The 13,954-nt window shown below is 49.8% G+C and overlaps 1 protein-coding gene across 2 annotated transcripts in view; it reads left to right on the forward strand.

Moving 5' to 3' along the window:
• CSGALNACT2 (chondroitin sulfate N-acetylgalactosaminyltransferase 2) overlaps nt 1-13,580 on the forward strand; it is a 40,289-nt gene extending 26,709 nt beyond the window's left edge. Inside the window, exons 7-8 of one of the 2 annotated variants that reach the window (XM_058672081.1) lie at nt 5,232-5,313; nt 12,926-13,580. In XM_058672081.1, coding sequence (XP_058528064.1) covers nt 5,232-5,313; nt 12,926-13,218 — 375 coding nt within the window. In that variant the 3' untranslated portion in view covers nt 13,219-13,580. The remainder of the gene's footprint in view (nt 1-5,231; nt 5,314-12,925) is intronic. The other variant, XM_058672082.1, reaches the window with a different exon arrangement.
• Nucleotides 13,581-13,954: the final 374 nt, after the last annotated feature.

The raw sequence follows: 13,954 nt of genomic DNA on the forward strand, positions 1-13,954 counted from the left end.
CAAATAACTACATAGTGCAAACACAGAGGGAAATGTGAAAGTGTAAAATAGGAAGTGTCACATATAGATCTAGTTCAGATGACATTTCAAAAAACAGTAGTGAGTAATAATATTGTTTGCCTCCTGCGTACAAGATCCTTTTCGTGACAGCCTTTGATGGAGGTGATATTGTTCCCCTGTGACAGACAAGGACACCACTGTGCTGCCATTGGGTGCTGCCCCTGTGGGACTCAGGACCTGAGCAGCATGGGCTCCCAGTCTGCTGCCCCGGCCACCCCGTCCAATAGACTCTCATGGCCCATCGAGAGTCGGTTCTGTGCCAAGCACCATTCACAGCTGCAGCCCTAGAACCTAGAGCCCTACCGACGTAGTGAGGGCCACAAAGATCTTTATTCTGGTAGGAAGAGACAAAATACAGTCATCCAATCAATGCCATGTGGGTCATTAAAACTGACTGACTTAGGAAGAGTAAGTAGGAGGTTTCCATGTCGTGTCTGGCCAGAGAGGTCATCCTGGGATGGAGCTGTCAGAGGAGCCATTCACGTGCCAGGAAGGAACCAGCTGGCAGGGGCCAGGGAGGGCAGCTCCATGGCTTGTAAGGAGCCAGCGCTCAATGACTACACGCAGGGCACAAAGCAGGCCATGAACTTTGTCTGGGGGTTGAGTGCCAGGCTCGGTGTGCAGAGGATGGACTGGCTGGATGGTCATTGTGAGGAAGGTTGGAGATGGAGGTCACAGAGGTTGCTGTCGAGTGGAGCACAGGGCCCTAGGAAAAGCAAGGAGACTGCAGCCAGCGTTGGCATGAGATAGGAATGTCAAAAGGAGTATTTTGCTTTAGTGCTTTGTACCATCGTTATATTTGGAAGAAGAAGATAAGGATATCCAAGTTTGTGGGTGTTTGTCAGGCCTGGTGCTTAATATACCATTTGGGATGCCTGTACCCTACTACACGATACTTAGGCTCACGTCCTGACGCCACCCCCCTCGTGCCGACCCTGGCAAGCAGCTGATAGGCTCAAGCAGTTGGTGCCTGCCACACAGGTGAGCTCCCAGTTTTGGCACCCCTGGCCATTTGGAGAGTTGAGCAACAAATAGGAGATGTCTTCTCTTGTCTGTGTCTCTTGCTGTTCTTTTTTGCACTCTCTATGCCTCTCAAAAAAAAAAAAAAAAAGAAAGAAAAGAAAAGAAAAAAGAAAATTCTAAGAAGGATATTAGTGCCTAGACATGGGTCTGCCACTAGAGTTATGCCCCATAAATTTATTTACTCATTCCAGAAATGTTTACTTCTAAGTGTTTTGTATTTGAAGAGCAGAGAAATAGAAATGGGCAGACAAATAGAGATCAATCTTCCATCTGCAGTCACTCCCTAAATTCCTACAACAGCTAAGGCTGGGCCAGGTTAGAACCTGGAGCCCAGAACTCGACCGGCTCTCCCACACGGGTGGCAGAGAGAGCCAGCAGCCATCAGCTGGTGCCCGAGGTAAACCTTAGTAAGAAGCTGAACTCAGAAGCAGAATTGGGGCTTAGATCCAGGCACTCTGATGTGGGATTCGAGCACCTCCAGTGGCGTCTTAACTGCTGCGACATGCCCACTCAGGCAAATATTTACTGACGGCCTGCTGCGTGCCTAGCGTTGTCTGAAGTGCTGGACTGTAGCAGTAATCAGAATCCAGAAAAGTCCTGGGAGTGTTGCATCCTAAAAGGAAAGACGTGCCGCCAGAGGGGAGGGGAGAACAAACAAACAGAAAATGCATGCTTGGTCTGTCATCTCCAGCCTGAGCCCAGCCCTCAGCCACCCGGTTCTTCTGTATTTCCCAGTCAATTCTCCCATTCTTTACAGCAGTACTGTCCCACTGCCTCTTCTCACAGTTCATATTCCCTATAGATTGCTCAGTTTCATCACAGCTCTGCCTAAACTCCACTCTGGGAGTTCCTCTCTGGGCTCGCCTTCTCCTGGCTGTGTCTCAAGAGCAGGCAGCACCACAGACCTGTGGGTCCAGCATGGTGGTTGCTGCCACCCTTCCCAGGCCCCAGTTGGCCCCTGGCTGCCCTGCGTCAGTCACTCGCTGGCTTGTGTCAGTCACTCGCTGGCTTGAGCCAGTCTCACCTGACCTGTGTCCGCCACTCACTGCCTGGTGCCGTTTCTGTCTTCCTCGCATCCATCCACTTTTCTCTATATACTGCAGCAGCCTACACCACCAGCTTCCCATCCCTTGTTGACTCTTACTTGAACTCCCCACATCCCTCCCTGCCTCTTCTAATCTGTTTTTAGACTCCAACCAGAGTGACCTCCTAGAAACATCACAGTACTCCTTCTCATTGTCATGAGGACAAAGTGACATTGCATGATCCAGTGTTGTCTGCCATGTGGCCATGTGGCACCTTCAAGGCTGCTTTTCTACATCCTGTGGCCCATGAATTGCAGTGTTAATGTTAGAAAAATATATATATGAGGGGGCGGGGGCAACATGATGACAGTGGCAGGCTAATCCTCAGCCTGCTGGCATACCGTATGGGCACTGGCTCATGTCCCAACTACTTCCCAATCCAGCTTTCTGCTTATGGTCTGGGAAAGCAGTGGAGGATGTCCCAAAGCCTTGGGACCCTGCTCCCAACATGGGAGACCTGGAAGAAGCTCCTGACTCCCAGCTTTGGACTAGCTCAACTCTGGCCAGTTTGGCCATTTGGGGAGTGAATCAGCAGATAGAAGGTACCTCTCTTTCTCTCTGTAACCTTTTCCAAGTAAAATAAATCTTTAGAAAATATATGTATTGTTAAAGAATAATATCATGGCCCATAGAAGTTCAAATTTCAGTGTTCCTGTGATTATTTTCATTAGCAAGTTGCTTGTACACTCTAGTGGCAGAGTTGGATCAATGTGACAGTAGCCATGTTTTACGTGGCCTCTTGACAGGTTTGCCAAGCCTTGGCCTGCACTGTGGACGCCAGGTCCTCAGTCTCACCATCCTTCACCCAGAGTACTCTCACAGCAGGAGGCCTTTGCCCAGACTTCCATTTTGTCTGCACTGCATCCCAGCACATCTTTCACCTGGCTCATCCCTCATCGAAGATTCCAACTCTTATTTCCTCAAGAGCACTCCCTCAGAACAGCAGGCTGGGCAAGGCGTCTCTGATTCTCCTCAGCCTCCTGCTAGCCATACCCTCGCTTCTCTCCCACACCCCCTTGGCACTGCGTTCCCCTGCTTTGTTCTCTGCCCCTTCCTGTGTTCTCGCTTGGCTCAGGGCCCAGAGCCGAGCCTCTCCTGCACCTCCCAGCCACTCGGCTCTCCACCCTCTCCCCACCTGTCAAGGTGCAGGTTCTGCCCTCCTGGGCCAGTCTGTCTGCCGTGCTGCCTCAGCCTCTTCTGTTCCCTGGACAAGGACTGCCCGTGCTGTTTGCTGGCCTGGGACTCATCCCTCACGACTTCACCAGGATCCCTTGAGTCATTCTGCCTTCCACCTGTCTTGTTTTTGCCTCTTGTGTAAGTCATTCACATGAGCATACAAATATACTGTAAGGCCACTTACGTTTAGGAAGTGCACCTTTCTCAGCTAAGCCCAGGCCTCATTTGTTCTGTTCTTGCCTTAGGCTGTTGGTGTTTGTCCAACACACCAAGCACATGCCTGCCTCACGTGGCACGTGCTGCCCTGTGACCTGGAGTGATGGCCTCGGTAGATACCTCCCCGCCTCCTTCCCTCCCTCCCGCATGTCTTTCAGGTCCCTGGTCCTATGCCACAGCAGCTCTTGTGGCTACGACAGCCAGAGCGACCCTTCCTCCGACCCTTCCTGCCTCACGCTGTCCCTCGGCCCTGCTGTGACTTTCTTCCCACTCTATCACCGCCTAACAAGTGTGTGCACTTACTTGCCACTTTGTCACCACAGTGGAGGCTCTGTGAGGCATGGCCTTTGTCACCTGTGTTTGCTGCTGGGTCCCAGTTACACGGGCCACATCCACGAGGTTAAACATTTGTTCCAAGTATGAATAAAAGAAGGATGTGCCAGACTTCAGCTTCTAAGTAGAAGTGATTGGGGGGGAGTTCAGTGCGGTCAGCACTCCGATTTTGTATTTCACACTCTGCTTGGACAGAGTAGTGACAGGTTTATTCTTTAAAGATGTCTCTTGGTGTGTTTTCATCTCCTTTGAAAGGCAGAGGGAAAGAGAAGTGTCTTATCCATTGATTTCACTCTCCCACCCTACCTGGGCTGGGCAGTGAGACCAAAACCAGGAGCTTGAAAGTCCATCCAGGGGTCTCGTGTGGGGATGTGCAGCCCCAGCACTTGAGCCATTGTCACGCTGCTTCCCAGGATGCGTTAGCAGGAAGCTGGGTTAGAAGCAGAGTGGCTGGGATCAGACTGGCTCTCCGGTCTAGGATGTGAATATCCCAAGCAGTGGCTTAACCCAGCATGCCTCAACACCTGCCCGACAGCTTCATCTTCAGGCTGACTTGAGGAACTGCGTGCTTCAGGTCTGATTCCTATACCAGGGACCAGCCAGCTTTTCTGTGCAGAACCAGTTAAGAAGTGTTTCAGGCTTTGGAAGCCATACTGACCTTTTGCTATATTGTTTTCTCTAAACAAATGAGCGTGCTATGTTCCGATAAAATTACTTAGAAAAGCACATTTAGTCCTGGGCTGTGGTTTTACTGAGCCCTGCCCCCCCCCCCCGACCTTCCACAAGAGCCAGTGTTTCTTCTAGTAGCTCCCAGAAAAACCAGCTGACTTTGTGTTCCCATTTCCAGCAAGCCTCCCTGTGTACTTGTCGGCCTGAGTTGTATGTGAGGGCAGCTGGGGTGGGACAGGCCCTGGTGGAGTATCCGTGGTCCACTCTGAAGCTGCAGATGACAGGTGCTTCCTGTGGTTCATGGGCCGTGTGGGGCCAGGTGATGACCAGAGCAGAACCACAGTCAGGAGGGATAGGGCGGAGAATGCGGAGGTCCGAGCTGGCGACTTCTGGAGAGTGGGCTCCTTGCAGGAAAGCACCACCCTGAGCATCAGGGACCCCAGCTTGCACCTCAGACAGGACTTGCATTCAATTGTATTCAAACTGGCAACAACTCCCTGTAATCCTGCTCTTAGGGATTTTAATAGCATAAATGCACATTTATGTTATAAATAACAATATTTTTCTTACAAATAACAAGAAAAAGATCTTTTGGTTTTTGATTAAACTTCTGATTCCTAAGGAAATAAATTGGTTTTTTTTGCTTTTGTTTTTTTTTTTTAATTTAAGGTACATAAAAAGGATTCTGGCTTTTGGCGAGATTTTGGCTTTGGAATGACTTGTCAATATCGATCAGATTTCCTGAGCATTGGTAAGTGGATCTTACATTTGATAGGGCTCTACCTATGTATATATAATATTATATAGACCTTATTATATTTTCTACAAGGTCTCAGATTTCAGTATTTTGTTTTTAGATTTTGAGCGTATGAATCTAGAGATGTAATGAGTAAAAATGTGTATTATTAGCAAAAAATGAAGGCATAAAGGTCAAAGTGCAGTCTTGACTGGTTCTGTAGCTGCTTTCCCTATTTTTGCGGTTGATTCAGACTGTCTAAGGGGCATTATCTTTCCTTTTCTCTTTTGAGATGATGGCGCACCCTTCATTGTCACTGCATTGTTATGCTGAATCACAGTATTTAAGACAGAGAAAAAAAAAGGCTGCCCTTTCTAGCTCCAGTTGAAGTGTTAGAGTTGGAGACTTGGATCTATTGGCTTACCCTCCAGTCCAGTTCTGTTGCCCACCCAGCTTCAGTCCTCCCCGGGGAAAAAGCAGGGTCAGAGAGCAGTTTAATTCAGCAGCTGAAACCGAGTTCTGTGTCTCCTGTCCACAGCATGGAAGTCGTAGAATGTAGTTCCTGTACATCCAAGGTCCATAGCACATGCGGTTGGATAATCAGCCATTTGTTCTGAGAGTCTCTCGACTCAGCCTCTTTGCAGCTGTTAACACATAAATAATGGAAATTAAATAACAATAAAAAGCTATTAAATGAAATGAATGCCCTTTTTCCTGACAACTTGCTTAATAAAATAGTAAGCGTTCATTATTCCTGAAAAGCACATTTTTATGTATTTTTTCAGTACAACAACCCCTTTCCTTTTTTTTTTTTTTTTCTGTTTAAGATTTATTTATTTTTATTGGAAAATCAGATACACAGAAAAGAGGAGACAGGGAGGAAGAGAGGGAGGAAGATCTTCTGTCCGATGATTCACTCCTCAAGTGACCACAACAGGCCAGTGCTGAACCAATCCGAAGCGAGGAGCCAGGAACTTCCCACGCGGGTGCAGGGTCCCAAGTCTTTGGGCCGTCCTTGACTGCTTTCCCAGGCCACAAGCAGGGAGCTGGATGGGAAGTGGGGCCTCCAGGATTAGAGCTGGCACCCATATGGGATCCCGGCACATGCTAGGCAAGGATCTTAACCACTAGGCTATCGCGTAGGGCCCCCTTTGCCTTTTTATAAATCAGCTTTATTAAGTTATAACTCATATATTAAAGTTACTGGTTTAAACACTGAGTTTTCCAGCCATCAACGACAGACATATCCATTAGCAGTCACTCGCCATGTCACACCAGTCCCCTCCTCCTCTTCTCTAACCTACTGCCTGCCTGTTGCGGGCATTCAGTATACACGGGATTATACAATCTGTGATCCCTTATAGCTGGCTTCTTTCACTTGGCGTAATGTTTTCAAGGCTCATCATATTATATGAGGCAATTCATTCCTTTTGATATCTGAACAATGTCTCATGGTATGCCTATACCGTATTTTGTTTATCTGCCAGTTGATAACACATTTCGGTTTGTTCTGCTTTTTGGCTGTTATAAATACTTCTGCTAGAACATTCGCGTGTACCTTTGTGGATGTAGGAGTGGAATTGCGGGATCATATGTTAACCCTCACTTTAACCTGACCGGGCATCGCCACCACTGTGCTCTCCCAGGTGCCCGCGTCAGCCTGTGCTCCCGCTGGCAGCGTGGGGGAGGCATAATTCCTGCACACCGTGGCGGCCAGCCGTTACAGCGGACACGCCGTGGAATCTCATGACACTGTCTGACAACTAATACTTTTCATGTGATGATTGACCGTGTACATATCTTCTTTGCTTAGCTGTCTGTTCAGATCCTTTGCCCGTGTGCATGACTGGATTTGTTGAGTTTCTTGGAATTTACACATTAATGTTTTCCTCACACTTGGGACGCCTCGGTGATGTTTTTTTTGAATACTTTTTCTCGTCTCTTTCCTTTTCTTCTTCCGATGCTCATATTACATTGATGGATAGGTACAATAACAGTTCCCACTACTTCTTTGAACGTTCATAACGACTGCTGTGTAATGGTTAAGGCCAACCCCCAAGCCCCATCACAGGCCTTTGTTGCCTCCTCTTTTTATTTTACATCTTCCTGTTTCTTTGCATGTATCATCATTTCTTTAAGGGGAAAAAATATTTTTACTTAAAAGAGTTGGCGAGATCTTCCAGCTGCTGGTTAACTCCACAAACGGCAATAACGAGCAGAGGCTGGGCTGGTCCAAAGCCAGGAACCAGGTGCTTCTTCCAGGTCTCCCACATGGGTGCAGAGGCCGAAGCACTTCGGATGCCAGCATTGCAGGTAGAGAGTTAGCGTGCTGTGCCCCAGTGCCGGCCCTGTGGCTCCTCCGGCAGCAGGGACCTTGTGATGTGGCTGCCCAGGGCCTGGGTCGGTGCTGGATGTGACAGGGCTGCCGCTCCCAGCAGTCAAGCTCCACTGGCTGCACGCTAACTACTGTCTCATTTTTGATAACGCTGTAAGGCACAAATGGTCCCACAGTCGGACCCAATTAAGTCAGACCCTTTTACAACAATTTTTGAGTTTCGTTCAGACCCCAGGAAGGATTTTTAGGTGACCCTTACCTTTGTCTCTCTCTGGTAAACCAGCTGGCTGGCCTGCAGTTTAGCTTGCTGCCTTTGACAGAAGATTGCCTCACTTCCTCTTGTGCTAAGTGCTGTAACTTCCCACTAACAGTCTGCACCGTTTTCAAAGGTGCTGCCGTGGTTTAAGTAAAATGCGGCCCCTCTAACGCGTAACACCCCAAAGTCGTAAGTTAATGGTACTAAGACTGGGCATGGAGCCTGATATTTAAAGACCCCAGTTACGGTCCTCATGTCCCACTGCTGAGGGTCGAGGCTGGACCCCCAGCTTCCTGCTAATAGGCAGTGCTGATGGCTCAAGTAGTTGAATCCCTGCCACCCACGCGGGAGACCTGGATTCGCTTCCTCACTGCAGCTTCCTGTCGGCCCCCTGACCCCCAGCCTTTTGAAGCACTTGAGAAGTGGACCAGCAGGTTGGAAAGTTCTCACTCCGCAGGTGGGTAAATGTGAATTCTGTGGCTGTCTCTCTGCCTCTCAAATCAGAAGATGCTAACGATACTGAGATTATGTGAACTTAATCCACTCGTCCACTACTTAGGAGGTGGACCTAGGTCGATAGGTCATACCCTGGGAAGCCTGCATATCCCTGTGCAGGCTGCGTAGGACCTGGGCATTCTCTCTGCTCCTGGCTTGCCATATCCTTGCTCCTCTGCACACAGCCCACCCTGCCATCCTCTGGCCTCACCAGGTGCCGACAGCCCTGGAGTCCTGGGTTGTAGTAAACCGCTCACAGGCAGCCGGGCCAGGGCATCTGTCACAGTGACGAGAACACGGGCCCTCCTAGTGTAGAGCTGTCTGCGCTCGGTTCCGCCGCCCTCTGTTTCCGATGGTGTCAGGCCCTGTGAGTGGGGCTCTGGCGCTGTTTGCCCTAGGGGACTTCCTCTTTCCCTGCAACACTCTCAGTGTGACTCAGAGTAACAGGGAGCCGGAGAGAAGGGTGCGGGCCCAGGGCTTCTCAGCCGCCACGCTTGGAGGAAAGCCTCCGCCTGAGTGCGGGCTGCTGTGGAACAGGAGCTGATGACTGATTGAGGCACCGCTGCTTCTCTGCTCTGCACACTCAGGACATCACAGCTTTCACTCCACAGCCCTCGCATCATCTGTTCCTTTGTTTCCGTCTCGCTTCTGTTTGCTTTCCAGTTTTGGACGTGTCTATTGCCATATGCCCAAGGTTGTCATGTCAGAGATTATTTCTTCAGTCAAGTCCACTCCACTCATGAGTCCATGAAAAAAACAATGATGCATTTTTATTTCAGTGATTTTTTTTAAACTCTAGCATTCCTTTTTTTTATTGCTTACAATACCCCATTTCTCTACTTTTATCACCTAGCTTGCCCACTGTCTACTTTATAACATTAGAATTCTTTTTTTTTAAAGAATTATTTATTTTTATTACAAAGTCAGATATACAGAGAAGAGGAGAGACAGAGGAAGATCTTCCATCCGATGATTCACCCCCCAAGTGAGAGCAACGGCCAGTGCTGCGCCTATCTGAAGCCGGGAGCCAGGAACCTGGAACCTCTTCCTCTTCCAGGTCTCCCACGCGGGTACAGGGTCCCAAAGCATTGGGCCGTCCTCGACTGCTTTCCCAGGCCACAAGCAGGGAGCTGGATGGGAAGTGGAGCTGCCGGGATTAGAACCGGCCCCCATATGGGATCCCGGGGCGTTCAAGGTGAGGACTTTAGCCACTAGGCCACACCGCCGGGCCCAACATTAGAATTCTTAGCATGGCAGTCATAGTTGTCTTAAATTCCTAGCCTGGTACTTGCAGCATGCTTGCCACACCTGAGTCTGGGTCAAGTGTGTGTTCTGTGCCCTAAGACACCCTTTTTTTTTTTTAAACATTTTACTATGCCTTATGACTAGAGTCATACACCTGCTGTGATGAGGTGAGGGCAGAAAGCTCTCTCCCTGTGGTTAGGCCTCCGCACCTCACACGTGCTTCTGTCCTCCGCTCTGCTCCAAGCACGATGGCTAGAGGGGCTTGGGGTGGGTTCTTTTCCTTTCCTCTGGTCATTGAGGCTTTGGTACAACTCACACGGGCAAGGCTCTAGCTCCATGGCTTCTCTGAGGGCAGACCTTGGGCAGAGTTCACTGGTGTACTTCAGAATGGTCTTCTCTCCCATCTCCTCCTGCTAGAAGCATTTGGGGTCCGTCTCTGATACTCGGCACCAGAACCCACAGAGCTCCCGGAGATGGGGCTCCCCCATTTCCCCGACATCACCCCCGCCTGAGTCCCGACCAGTGGCCAGCTGAAACTCACGCTCCCCCAGTGCATGCTCCTGTGGCAGGCCATAGTATCCGCCTGTCTCTCCAGGTCGGGGGCAGCTGGCGGTGGTATCCGCCTGTCTCTCCAGGTCGGGGGCAGCTGGCGGTGGTATCCGCCTGTCTCTCCAGGTCGGGGGCAGCTGGCGGTGGTATCCGCCTGTCTCTCCAGGTCGGGGGCAGCTGGCGGTGGTATCCGCCTGTCTCTCCAGGTCGGGGGCAGCTGGCGGTGGTATCCGCCTGTCTCTCCAGGTCGCAGGCCAGCTGGCGGTGGTATCCGCCTGTCTCTCCAGGTCAGGGGGCAGTGCTCGGCCCTGTAGTCTCACTTCCCTGAGTGAGATTTGTTGATTTTTTTCAGTTGCTTCAGGTCTTTATCTTGTTGGAATGAGGTGATCACTTTCCAGTGTTAGATGCTGGAGTGACAAACCCCGAGTCCTTCGCTGCTCTGAAGTATGTACACGGCATGTTTAAAGAGCTTACTTGTGTCTCCAAGGAAGGAAAATTGAGATGTAGCAGGGAATTTAACAAAGCTGTGCTGTTCAAAGTAGTGCTTATAGGCTCTCAGGACATCGTGAATGTGAAATTAAACAGGATAGAATTATTTAATAAGAGATACAGTTTGGAAGCTTAGCAGAAACACAACAAATGCCTTGTGTTCTCCCATGCTTCTTTTATAAAATAATTGGTTCAGGGCCTGGCATGGTAGCCTAGTGGCTAAGGTCCTCGCCTTGTACACACTAGGATACCATATAGTCACCAATTCTAATCCTGGCAGCCCCGCTTCCCTTCCAGCTCCCTGCTTGTGGCCTGGAATACAATCGAAGATGGGCCCCAAGCCTTGGGACCCTGCACCCACATGGGAGACCCAGAAGAGGCTCTGGGCTCCTGGCTTCAGATCAGCGCAGCTTCAGCTGTTGCAGCCACTTGGGGAGGGAATCAACACACAGAAGATCTTTTTCTCTGTCTCTCCTCCTCTCTGTATATCTGACTTTGCAATAAAAATAAATAAATCTCTAAATAATAATAATAATAATAATTTGTTAAGTTATATGAAGGCAGTATTAGAGAAGGCTGGTTCACTCCTCGCATGGCCACAATAGCCAGAGCTGGGCCAGGTTGAAGCAGGAAACCTGGAACTCCATCTGGGTCTCCCATGGAGTGGCAGGGACCCCAGCGTTTGGGACCTCCTCTGCTGCGTGTTCTTCACGGAGATGGCTGGAAAAGAGGTTGCTGTCTTCAAGACGTCAAGAAAGAATTCTGACACGAGATGAGAGTAGTGGTAAGCAGGATTGCCAGGCTCTTGGAGTAGGGCACCCGTCAGATTGGATGGGCACCTCTCCAGATGGACTCAGGGCCCAACGAGTCAGACTGGGTCCCAGAGTTTCCTGGAGAGGATACACCTGACAGGATAGGGAGCTGAGCCAGGTGGGCATCTCTGGAGAGACCCATTCCCGTAAGGGAATGAGGCCCAGTTCTTCCCACCATATTCCTTCCACCCACCCTCTTCTGGGTAGGAGAGAGTTGAAATTCCTCCCCAGGTTTTATTGTCTGATCTTCTCAGACTGGGTAGCGCACCTGGCACTGGACAGAGAGGGTGCCACCTTTGGGAAAAGGCTGGGATGACCTATAAAGTTATCAAGGACTGGAGAGGACTGTGTGTGTAAACTCCTGGGCTGCTTCCAAGGTGTTCTGCCGGCTGCTCTGGGCTGCCTCATTCCTTTCCGCCGAGCCTTGATTTTCCTCCATCTCTGTCTCTCTCTCTCTCTGTCTCTCTCTCTCCCCCCCCGACTCCTTCTCCCTCTCTCTTTCTCAACACACACACACACACACACACACACCAAGAGACTAATTTCTCACTTCCTACCAATGTTCCCTGGTACTTTAGCAGGGAGGCAGAGCATTGAGACTTGCAGTTGCACCTGTGGGGGATGCCAGGCTCACAGGTGGCAGCTTTGTGGCACAGCACCAGCCCCTCCATGCTGCTCTGTGTAGTTGTTCACCTGTTCATCTCCGTTTCTTGTGTCATTCCACTCTGGTTAGCTTTCTGCCTCATCACTCACTCAGAGCTGTTCTAGGTAAGGTTATAAATAACATTTTTTCTGTCAGTTCCATTGGTTTTTGTTTGTTTGTTTTCTTGTTTTTAGCTTCTTAGCGGCACATGCATGCCAACTCCTGCAAGACACTGTCTTCACTTGGTGATGGTGCGTTCTCCAGAATTTTCTCCCTTGTCTGGGGTCATCATTCTGTTTACTAACTTCCTTTCTCTGTGTCTATTTAACTTCTGGAAATTGTCATTTCTTATTGTTTAGATCCAGGCCTTATTTTCCACATATATGTATAATATGTATTTGACACAGAGAAATCTTGCTTCAGCTAGTGGACTAACCAGATAGCCACTGCAGCGTCCTCAGCTGCTTTCCCAGGCCACAAGCAGGGAGCTGGATGGGAAGTGGAGCTGCCGGGATTAGAACCGGCCCCCATATGGGATCCTGGTGCGTTCAAGGCGAGGACTTTAGCCACTAGGCCACGCCGCCGGACCCTATTTGACCTCATTTTGACACTCCGCACAACTGGCCTTGCACTCCTGGGCCCTCATGTCAGTGGGTGACTGGACTGGCAGACAGGAAGCAGGACATTGGTGGCTTAAGGCTGCACCAGGCCATCTCATCTGAAGCCCAGCATCTGTGTCTACGATGCTTGCAGGTGCTGCGGGCGTCTGGCAGTTGCTTAGCGTACTTCTTTTGTCCCTGCAGGTGAATTTGACATGGAAGTAAAAGGTTGGGGTGGAGAAGACGTTCATCTTTACCGGAAGTACTTACACAGCGACCTGATGGTTATTCGGACTCCAGTGCCTGGTCTTTTCCACCTCTGGCATGAGAAACGCTGTGCCGACGAGCTGACCCCGGAGCAGTACCGCATGTGCATCCAGTCCAAGGCCATGAACGAGGCCTCGCACTCCCACCTGGGGATGCTGGTCTTCAGGGAGGAGATAGAGACGCACCTCCACAAGCAGGCGTACAGGACAAACAGTGAGGCCGCCGGTTAGCGCACGTGGTCCGCACCACAAGCCAGCGCCGTTGATGTAGCCTTAATGCCAACTCAGATGCAGTGCCTCTTTCAGAGAAGACACGTTTATTTTCCATATTCTTTCTGACATTACTTTAGCATTTCAGCTTGGTGTGAGAAGAGATGTTTGATCACAAAGCCGCTCTTCTCTGAGGAAACTGCACTGTGGGATCCCCGATCAGTGAGACCCTGCGTTCGCCCCTGAAGTAGCTGTGAGTCAGTGCTGAGTGCCTGTGGGACTTTGTGTCGGCCTGGTTGCCCATGGATGGCGGGGTGAAATGTGTGGGGCTGCTGGCAGGTCAGGCGCCACACCTCCCCGGGGAGGCATCCTGCAGGAGGAGTGCATGAATGAGTATTTTCCCGACAGCCTCTAAGCTCATCGGCTTGACCGCTTGAAGAATGCTTCAGCCCCAAAATGGGAGGGTAATTCAATGACACAAGTACATCCCCAACCAATCAAGGGAAAGCAGAAATCAAAACCCCTCAGTATGTCTTTTTAAGCAAATGGATAGTGATAGAAAATAGGTTATACACTGTGACTTAATTAGATATACAACTATGTCATGTTTAAGGTTAATGTCATAGTTGTAATAACTGCTTTTGAACAAACAAATAGGCACGAAACCATTCTAACAGCATTTAATTCTGTTGGAGTACAGGATGTTAGCTGTGTCTCTGAGCATTAGGTTATATGAGCGGGCTGCACCAGGACTGTC

The sequence above is a fragment of the Ochotona princeps genome, chromosome 13 (assembly GCF_030435755.1).
Source record: "Ochotona princeps isolate mOchPri1 chromosome 13, mOchPri1.hap1, whole genome shotgun sequence".
Taxonomy (NCBI): domain Eukaryota; kingdom Metazoa; phylum Chordata; class Mammalia; order Lagomorpha; family Ochotonidae; genus Ochotona; species Ochotona princeps.